Genomic DNA, 10,840 nt, shown 5'->3' with positions numbered 1-10,840 from the left:
ACCAGTTGGAGCCTATCATCGTCCAAAAATGCGTGGGTTAGACTTTGGAGATCAGGAAAGATAAATGTGCAGAGTACAGTGGATTCCCGCTGCTAGATTCTGTGACACTCTTATCTCTATGAGCCTCTTACCTTTCTCTCTACGGTCTGACGACAAGAGTCACGACACTTACGGCTGGACTGAAACACGAGACGACAGATATGCATTAGAGGACCCAGGAAATGCCAGGTCGGACTACTGTAGCTACAAGTAATAGCCGGATCACGAGGCGAAATGTCAGGGCCCTAAGATCCGCAGTTAGATACGTGACTTGGACAGCTCCCTCCATTTTCCATGCTCAATCTCTCTCTCGGTTAAGTAGGATTCCAGCTCAGAAACCCTAATGCATGCATGTATCGGGACTCCTATACTTCCGTCTTGTCACCTTCTCAGCCCAGGGCTTGTGTCAATATGTCCTAAAGCTATCCGTATCCTTTGGCCTATCCTACTCCCTCCCACGTAATTTTCAACGCTCTGTTTCCTTCCATCTTATTTCTAGCGTGGACTTTCTACAACCTCCCAAAGAAGAAGAAAAAGCAAAACAAAAAGAACTTTTATCTATATATATTGATAGAATTTGGATTGACATGATATTTGAACCGAGAGAATTTTTTATTAACTCACTGATTACATTCGTAGTATCAAGCATCAAAGAAAAAAATTATTTATTTATAATCAATTATTTAATATTAAAATCATTTTATCAAAATAAATTTATTCTCCTTCATTATATATCATCGTAAATAATTATCATAATTGATAATAATGTTATTTTTACTGTATTGTAGTGATGATATGCTGTCTTGGCAAGATACAACGCTCAAGTGATGGCTCGTGTAGGATCGTCGGGAGAAGAAAAGTAATAGATGGAACGTGTTTTAGCAAGAGACAACGCTTAAGTCGTGCGTACATGCCATGCGAATGATTCCAGGGATTTGAACTTTATCAAATCCGTTGATATTTACCAAGTTGTAATGCAAAATATCATGGGAAGATCTAGAACCAGTTATGTTGCATGCATGTCTTCCATGCATCAAGTGTCCAGAAGGGCCAGATCGAACTTGTACGACTGCAGTGCCTTCTTGCTTTGGGAAGAGCGATTGAGAAAATGCAAGAGACAAAACAAGTTACAATTTGATCACCGAGTGATACTTATGATAATGACAAAGATGACAGGGTGCTAAGAAGCAGTCGTGTTTCATCGATCAGCGGGACCCCACCTTGCCAGATGATTTCAATTGCTCATTGTGACATCTCTTTCTCAATATTTTTCTGTACTCCCAAATTTTTTGCTGTTCTCGATTCCAGTACTGGAGAAAATGAAGGATGAACACAAAAAAGAAGGGGCTTTCTCTTGTAGTTTCTCTGGTGTGATTTACTTCCTCTATTTTTTTTCTGGTCGATTGATATTCTCCGACGGAATGTGGTACAATGAGCGAATTAAACCATATAAATATCATGGATTAGAAACCTATTTAATATTATTCTATGCATGGACTTGGAGATGGAGTACTAATAATCCTACTGGTCAGTTTTTTATCCTAAAAAAAAAAAAAAAAAATCCTATTGGCTTTACGTGGTGCTTTCAAGAATTCCTGGTGTAGGTCGGGCCAGGAGACAGCACATTCATGGGCTACATCTACTCTATTAAATTTATAGCAGTCGTACTTTGAATTTTTGAAAAACCCACGTAAAATTCCAGGTTTTCCAAGTGAAATGTCGTATAGCCGGAGCAAATGAAAGCTTCTCGATCGCTGCTGGCAGTGATTCTGGTCGGCAATTGAATCATGTATTTCATGAACTGGATGTGATAATTTATTGCAACGTACTCCGCACGACTTTAGGTATATAGTTGTATTCTTCTTGGAAAAAAAAATCAGATTTTAATGTAAATATAAATTTTACTTCTAATAAAAAATTATCTAGATCTTAAATTTAAGTTCTAGTAAATTTCTAACGTTCTAAAATTGCTATTTATAATTTTATTTTAGAAATAATGTTGCATTTTATTAATTTCCTCTTACATTTGTTCGTGTAATTGAAGTAACACGTACGAATTTAAGTTAGTTCTTTATTTCTAATACGCATGTAACGTACACGACTAGCTAGCTTGTTTGATGTAACAATATTATGCTGAACAATTTCGAAACGTAATACAAGCCTAACAACAAGCAATTAAACATCATCTCCTTTTTTAAAATAAAAATACCTATTTATTTATTCTTTGTTCGATTAACCGTACGCATGAATATCGTTGTCAAAATATCCATAAATTCACCTGACAATTTCTAGCTAAGAGGGAATGGTCCAGACTCCAGATTAAAGGCAAGCAAAAGGCTGAAAGAAGGGCTACTTGCTAGCTAGAGGTCCCCTTACAGGAAAACATTCCACGACGATCCTTTCAATTCTCCGCACCATATATATATATATATATATAAAAGTAACAATAATGATAGGTTTATTATTTTAAATATTTTTTAAGTTTTTGTTATTAAATATTTTAGAAAGTGATCTTTAATAAAATTATACATATTTTATTTTTTTAATAGTTAAAGAAGTTAAAAAAGTATTTAAAAGAAAATAATAATAAAAAATAAAAATTTCAAATACAATAAAACCGGGTAAGAAGAACCTATTTGGGGAAAAAAACAACGGACTTGGATTGGCCACTTCAGCTGATCTCATTTGGACGAGCAATAACTAGACAAGGCCACGAAGATATACATAATATATCATCTGTACCAATTAGGTTGAAAATCTACGTACGTAGGTAGCTCGTTTCTATGTGCATGTTTGGACTCCCGTGTCCACCAAACCCTCACTTAGTTAATTTTATGGGTATTATATATTATTGTTTCCTTGGCAATATACGACACCAGAAGGTCCAAATCCATGTAACCAACCCAATTTGGTGCATAGATGAGTCATGACTAGCTAAGCATGGTGCAGGAGGAGTACTTCAAACTCCACTATATATTGGGCCAATGCTACTTTTTTTAATCTCTTGGCAATATGCAATTGTTTTATTAATATAAAAGACATTCCAATGGATGGATGTCAGTGAATTTGAGATCATACAAACATTATTAATATATATATATATATAATCATATTACAATACATCTCAATTGATATTCCAACTTTAATTTCTACTGACCAAAACTATAGAGAATATGGTGATATGATAAATTTAGAAGAGTTGAGCATGAAATCACAACTTGTTTAAAAAATTTAAGATGACAAGAAGATATAAATTTTATTATTGAAATATTTTGGTAAATTGTGAAGTGTTCCAAATCTTCCATTTTAATATTATTTGAAATATTTTATTATTTATATCCTCAGCAAATGGTGACACAATTAATGTTCGTATATACACATACCAAAGAAATCAAAGGAAGAGAGATGATCGGTGCGGAGGGCCAATATTGTACGTTCTTGATCAGAATAAAACGATATTAATTTGTGATATTCTTTCTAAGAAATTATTAATTATATCAAACAAAAGTTACAAAACAACCCAAAAGTCCTTAGCATTCTGCTCAGGCGATACAAAAGTGTACAATGAATTCAAGCTTGGATCAGTGTTCTTAAATGACCTCTTTCTGTGAACAAGGGAAAAAAATTAAATCCATCCGACACTGTTCTTCAGATTGTTGGTGGGTACGTTATTAATGTTCCTGTTTTCTGTTTTTTTTTTTTTCTTTTATTTTTAGTTAGTCTACATATGAGACTGTGCATGCAAGGTCATGTAATTATATTTTTAAAGAATTTAAAATTATAATAATATTATTTTTAAAGTGATATTTTTTCTTCATTTATTCTCATTTATTAATGAGATTACACACGTAGTTCCCAATTCAAGACTGCAAATATAATTTTTTTTTTCTTTTTATGTTTCCTCTCAATCAAACTTAATTTCCATCCCTATACCATAGAGTCGAGTTGAACAATGAACCATCCGATGTAATTAAGCAATTACAGATTATTATTCTTATCCAGCTACCATGCATAACCTAGATTTATTGCAAATGAAATCAGTTTTATCTTAGAATCTTATTTTTGTTTTTCTATTTTAACCTTTCACATTCATATTAGTATTCATAACTGCCTTTTTAAATGAGATTAAAAATTCCTCTTTTTGACCTCCGAGAAAATAATTAATATTTTCGAAATCACGTAAGGATTAAATATGTGACGAATTTAATTAAATAAGTTAGAGTATAAAGTTAGAATATGAATTAAAGATCTCATAATCATTTATCTAAAAAATTTAACTCGGTATATTTAATAATTTATATTTTATATTAACAATATCTGTGAGAGAAATGACCCTTTGTCTTTTTATTTCTAAACTCTAGCTCCTTCTGTCGGGGTCAACTGCAAATAGTAATTTTGTCGAAAATAAAAATATCAATGACCGTAAATTTCCGAACTTCTTCCCGCCTGTTTATGGCACCCTATATGACTCTGTGAATCGAAATGGATCGTGATCCACGTACATTAATCATTAATCAATGACCGGCCATAAAACCACAACTCGTACAGTACTACAACGTTGTCTTTCTTTTCTTTTTCTTTGTCCAAACATGCTTGCTTCCCCTGACCCTATTAATTGTTTTCCTCTTGTTTCGGCATGACTACATTCAATTGATGCAGATCATGAATTATACATGGACCAGGCCAGTACATTTCCAACAACATAGTTCTTCGTGAACATTACTGTTTTTGCCATTTTAACTTATTAAAAATAATGTTGTAATCATATATCTGTTGACTAGTACTCTCAAAGTGTTGGAAAGAAAATCAAGATCAGTGAATTCCTACTTTATCAAATAAAATGAGTAGCTGTTTGCTTCGAAATCTTTTCCACAGCAGTTGCAATCTTTTTGACCATCAATCTTGTTGGCCTTTTTGTTGGGCTGTTTCCCTTAATTATGTCTCTTTTTTCTAAATCAAGCCTGATTTTCGGTTTGTTTTTGCATCGCCACTATTTTTCACGGGATTCTTGGAAAGTATACATGTTTTTAAAACAAACCGCAATCCACAGTAATATTTCACCAACTCTAAAGTTCTGCATATCTGCAAATAATAATAATTAGGAACTCATGTATAGGCCGGGAAATTAGTCTCAGAAGAGACTTTTACCTGTATTGAAGATAATTATCTTGATTTGATTTTTATAATTATCAAATCACTTTAATTTGATTTTCATAATCGTTTAGAGATTTATCTTATCTTATTTTAATGTAATTTTTTTTATAAATAGTAATATATGCCTTGTATTAAGTAACAATGGAGGTAGTAAAGATGTATCCATTAAAGTGTCTCTCCCTCTTTATCTCTTCTCCATCTTCATTTATATTAAATTTTATTTTCCATCAACATTAAACTACTGCACGGTGTTCCCCTCCAATTGCGTTATATTTCAGGGGAAGCATGAACGACAAGTCTACGACTTTAAAGATCCATGCCTTCGGATGTTAAACGCTTAATACCGGGAGGTATTATTACACCTGAAGGCAGAAAGTCAAAACGATAATGGCAAAGGAAATTAACAAAATGATTACCATACATCCTAGAAAGTCAATACTCATACGTCTAATTTCTTTGTCGTTTAGTCGGACTCTCAGTACAATAATGCATACAGAGCTAATCCCACCTTTATTTGGTCTTGATTCCTGCTTTTCCCGGCACTGTGGTCCCCTCACTCTCGATTTTTATAATTCAAGCAAATAATGGTCGAGTTGGTAATCTAGTTCAAACGTGCATGCAAGCTGTGGTACACGTGGGAAACCGTAAATTATGCAGCCCTGGCCTTTTAGCATCTAATAACTCTTTGGATTACAGCAAGTGGAACTAGAAAAGCTAAGGAATTCAGGCAAAAATAGGAGACGTAGTTCTAATCAATCAGGACAATAAACCCCACATATTCCTTCTAAGGCCATTATCTCATGATCTTTCCCTCCCTTTTGTTTTTATGCATATAATGTAGTGGAATATTGGTTGCCTTTGAGGAAATCTCGGATAAGAAAGAGGGAATTTGTAATGATGGTGTAATGCAGATTGAAGAACAGATTGGGGAATGAAAGGAGATCATAATATGGTCAAAGCAAGCCCCTTCGCATTACGGGGAAACACTAAGCTGGTTCTGTACTTTACAGGAGCAATAAAGGTGGAAAAAGAAAATTCAATAATGTAATGGACGCTTCCATATTGCAAACACCATTTCGTGGAATTTAATCACTGGTTCTCCCCTAATCCCTCCCCTCTATTTTTCAAGATCTTCATATTCCAACATGAGCCAAAAGTTTCAGTTTTGAAAAAGTTTCTTGCACTTAGCTTAGAGACAGGTCGCTGGACATCACCTTTTTTTTTTCATTAATTTCCAACTTCCCCCACTAGCAAGTTCAAGAAACAAAATCAAAACTTACATCACCTTCCTTTCCTCCAACCACCAAAACCTATTTCTTCCTTTTCCTACTGCATGTAAAACTTCACATGTGAAAAATGCATACAAGATTTTTAGGTATCAGACCAAGCAGCAAAAACAGGCAAATGAGCCATGGGGATTGCGGCAGGCCTCAACTGAGCCGATTCCCACCAAGAACTAACACCAGCAGCAGGGCTAATGAACTTTGAAGCCAAAGGAGGCTTCGCAAAGAGATTTGTGGAGCCTATTCTATCCGGGCTAGCCTCCCTTGAGCTGCTGCTCAAACTGGTCACCAGAGAGGATGGATTAGAAAAGTGGGTTCCATGTTTGCCGGAGTCATCAGCCATCACCGGGCCTGAGTTTACTGAATCAACGTCAATGAGATCTTGTAGGGCCACTGAGAAAGAAGCATTTCGATAATCAACAAAATTCAAAGATTTTTTGTTTTCAAGAGATTCGATACAGGAGTTGGGTGTTTGCTGGGGAGGCTGGCACAAAACCCTCCTCCAATCTGAGCCATTCCCATTGTTATTTTCAGGAATTTTGGTTCCGCCACCGTTCTGCATTGATGGATTGTACTCAATGGCTTCAGTTCTTGACTCTTTATCTTTGTTTCGCCGAGCCAGTTCCCCAGCAAGTAGAGTACTGCTGTCCATGATCCTTTCCACATCGTATCTGGTGATGTCAAAGTTAGTGACAGCATTTACCCCACGAAACTTGATGGCAGCAACGTCATAAGCTTCGGCTGCTTCCTCTTGGGTACCTGAAATTTAGATTAGGAAGAAATTTCAGTAAGAACTTTGCTTAAAATGCAACGCCTTTAATCATGCTATTTCTTTATCTTTTCCTCTGTGAGAGGAAACAGCCTTAAAAAAGTTCATCGCTACAGTTTCGAAGTAGAAATTCAGCCTTATCAAAAGCATGCATCACTATTCTATAGTACTAGGAAGAAAAAGGACGGGGGACGGAGGTTTCATCGAAATATATCAACAAACGCAACTAGAGTCAAATATGTCAACAAAACACATGCAACGAAAAAAAGCAAACAATTAGAAGTAAAATTGAAATTGTTCATGAGGAATTTAAACAAAAAAGAAAATGCAATAACTTACTAAACGTCCCGAGATAAAGGTCCTTGTTCCCTGCAACCCTGCCAATCCGAGCTTGCCATCTTCCATGCTGGTGATGCCTGCGTGAAACGACAAATAATAAGAACACAACAAATATCAGAGTATTAGCTGGAACGGATTTTTCTCTCCCACATAAAATCAAAACAAAACCTCGTGACCCCACGGTACATTGAAGCCCCCCTGGAAAAACCACTGCTTTTCCTGTAAAAAGCAAAGGAAAAGCTTGAGTATGAACGTGAAAAGATAAGGCAGCAAAGGTGACAGAATGCAACAATTAACTCGGAATCTTGCCTCCTTAAGTGAGCAACATATTCCTGTCGGCTCATGTTCTTCATTTCTTCTAGTTCTACTTGATAGTTTTCTAACTGCCAAAAGACCAAGAGAATGGGATTTCAGTAGCTTAAAGCATCAAAATAACGAGAGACATCCGGGTTTGAATCATACCGGGAAGTTAATATGTGTGGATGGTCCCCAGTACTTCAAGGCCGCTAGATCATAAGCTCTGGCCGCTCTCTCTTCCATATCATAACCCCCTGAAGTCCCATCAGATTAAATTAGTTTAATTAAAACATTAGGAGGATATTTCATTCAAAACCCCGTCCTTAAATAGGTTTTGGGTGGGGTGAGGGGGGGCAGTCTAAGGTCTAATTAGCTTACCCAGATAAACTGAAACGAGCGTTATTCGATTGAAAAGGCGTTCGCCAGAAATACATGAACATGGCAAATAAAAATTGTCACAAGTCAGGGAGTCTAACACAAAATGCACAAGAATCGTGTACAGAAAGGAATACTTCCGAACAACTACTGTGAATGGCTGTTGCTTTATTTCACTAACCTTGCCTTCCTTTCCTCGTTTGTCCTTCCTTCTTGCAACTGTTATCCCACAGATGGGCCTCATATCTACCCGTCCATCGGTGTCTGGTTGAGGTAAATTGATAATGGTTAATTGAACATTTACGAGGGGAAAAGAACTAGAAATTAGAAATCCAAAGAAAGCAACTTCTCAGTTACCAAATACAATCTTAGAAGAGACCATGAAAGAAACTGAAGCGGAATAAGGGAACGATAATAACAAACCTTGTAACACCTCTATATTGTGAAGTTCTCTGACCAAATGTATCTATGGATTTCCTATGTACAGGCTGTTTTTGAGCAACTTTTCCCGGGCCTCTCTTCTTTGTTCCCATGGCACCACGTTCTGTTCCTGTAGGTGATATCTGCCTTGTAGCTGTAACGCAGCTAGACTGAGAACCCGGGCTCATGGATAAACTTAGAGACTGTAAATCTCCACAACCAATTGCAATAAGAGACCCGGAAGCTCCACAATCATCAACCATGTTACTATTCATCTGTTGCCCCAGGACATGTTGGGCAGAGTACTGCCCAGTCACCCAGTTTTTGAGGCAAGGTATTCCATCCTCTGAGATTTGAGGGATTTGGGAACCACAATCGACTAAATGGGTGTCCTTAGATTCTTCATCTAATTGTGGCTGGTAAATTCCAAGACAGGGAAGCCCCGCATAGTGTGGGTGATTTTGAACTGGAATCTGTTGCTCTTGTTGCCTGTAGGGCTCTTGCAGCAGGTCCAGGTGATGGTCCCTTCTGTTTTCAGCCTCGACATTTTGATCGTAATAGATGCTGTCTAAGCTAAGAGCCATTGCTTCTCTTTCATGGCTTCCATACTCGGGGGCTCCCATACTTGCAGCGCCCAGAAAGTCCTCTAGTTTCGGAGAGGAACTATGCACCATCCCTTAACAAAAGAAGATGAACAGAGTAAACTCTAGAGTTTAGCAAAACCTTTTTGTTTTGCACCCAAAGAATGGAGGTAAATGCTGAAGCGTACCTTCTGGTTGTGATCTAGTGAGAGCTTCCATGATACAAAGAGACCCATCTGACTTGAGTGGCATCACAGACAAAGGGGAGTGAAAGCCGCCATTTTCTCCCACCACGTAGCAGATTGCAGAGCTATTGAGTTGAGAAGAAAGGTAGAAGCTAGTAGGAATGGCACTGGAAACAGCAGCTGAAGAAGCCTGGCTTTGATGATGGTAATGATGTTGAGGGTGCTGAGGATCAGAAGTAACTTCCATTTTCATGTGGGGCGAGAGAGAGAAACCCAACCAGCTATTATTACTCCCGTTGTTATTATCATGCATGGACTTCATCTTCTTCTCTTCTCTCTCCCTCTCCTCTTTTTTGTTTACTCCCACAGGTTCTTCTTGCTAGTGCTGCAGCAGGGCAACTCAATCATTGGGAATTATATAAACTAATCATAGCGAGATCTCGTTCCTCCCTTTTGAAAACTCGGTTTTTGTTCTATAGCTACAGAACTTGGCGAAGAGCCTTGAAACTTTTTATGGCCCAGCCAAACTCATTCTGTACGCGCTCCTCTCTCTGACTGGCTAAACTGCATTTATTATTAGGAAAATGCTAGGAAGCCTTTAATCTTACCATTCAATTTTATTGATAATGTATTTTAATTTTTTAATTTATTTTTTATTTAATAGTTAAAGAAGTAATTATTAATAAAATTATATATATTTTATTTTTTACTAATTAAATATATTAAAAAATATTTTTAAAAAATAATATAAAAGAGAAATACTCATATTTGTGCTAAGGATATGCTCAACAGTAATTGACAGGCGGCCCGTTAGCACCATCTTTCTTTTTATTCACATTTATAAATAATTTATAATTATTTTATTATTATTTACAGATGATTTAAAATAATTTTAAGTTTTATCATCTAAACAAGCCTAAATAATAATGAACATGGGCAAATATGTGTGACATAGTAATTAGGCTAATTTGTTAATTTTACCTTGAGTTTGTCCCTAGTTTATGTATTTATGTATTAAGACAAAAATTTCGATCTAACAATTTGCATGCACGTCTAATTCCTATTATATATGGTCAATGCTAACAATATTTACCCTTTAATCCCATATCAATTTCATAGAATTCATTTCAAAAATTTTCAAACTCTAGATATGTCTTTTTCTTTTCCAACGTTGATACTACGGCTTGAAAATGATTATCACAATAATTTATAGATAATTATTATATTTGCACAATTATATTTCTACAATGTTGATATTATAGCTGGAATATGATTATGTGATGTGAGTAGTGTTTAGTGTAAAATTATTCAAATATAATTATTCTTCATTATTTATAAAATAATTATTAAACTGAACAAATCTTAACTAAAAAATTCAACTGAAAAATGGATTTAGAA

At 35.8% G+C, this 10,840-nt stretch overlaps 1 protein-coding gene across 1 annotated transcript; it reads right to left on the bottom strand.

Moving 5' to 3' along the window:
* Positions 1–6,143: 6,143 nt before the first annotated feature.
* LOC122274248 (AP2-like ethylene-responsive transcription factor ANT) lies at positions 6,144–9,976 on the bottom strand. The gene is made up of 9 exons (XM_043083269.1): positions 9,446–9,976; positions 8,680–9,352; positions 8,438–8,520; positions 8,260–8,268; positions 8,047–8,135; positions 7,894–7,967; positions 7,753–7,803; positions 7,585–7,661; positions 6,144–7,235 (listed from the first exon to the last, which is right to left on the bottom strand). Exons 1-9 carry the CDS (start codon positions 9,762–9,764, stop codon positions 6,565–6,567), a joined length of 2,046 nt encoding a protein of 681 aa, XP_042939203.1. The 5' UTR covers positions 9,765–9,976; the 3' UTR covers positions 6,144–6,564.
* Positions 9,977–10,840: the final 864 nt, after the last annotated feature.

Source organism: Carya illinoinensis, chromosome 8 (genome assembly GCF_018687715.1).
Source record: "Carya illinoinensis cultivar Pawnee chromosome 8, C.illinoinensisPawnee_v1, whole genome shotgun sequence".
Taxonomy (NCBI): Eukaryota; Viridiplantae; Streptophyta; class Magnoliopsida; order Fagales; family Juglandaceae; genus Carya; species Carya illinoinensis.
Note: the sequence above shows the minus strand (reverse complement) of the source record. Positions and strands in the feature narration are given on the sequence as shown.

Excerpts from the sequence above, each read along its gene's own strand:
- LOC122274248 (XM_043083269.1), bottom strand. The coding sequence starts at position 9,764 with ATGAAGTCCATGCATGATAATAACAACGGGAGTAATAATAGCTGGTTG. Across the intron at positions 7,804-7,893 it reads TATGTTGCTCACTTAAGGAG|GAAAAGCAGTGGTTTTTCCA; the intron begins GCAAGATTCCGA and ends TGCTTTTTACAG. Across the intron at positions 7,236-7,584 it reads CCTTTATCTCGGGACGTTTA|GTACCCAAGAGGAAGCAGCC; the intron begins GTAAGTTATTGC and ends TCTAAATTTCAG.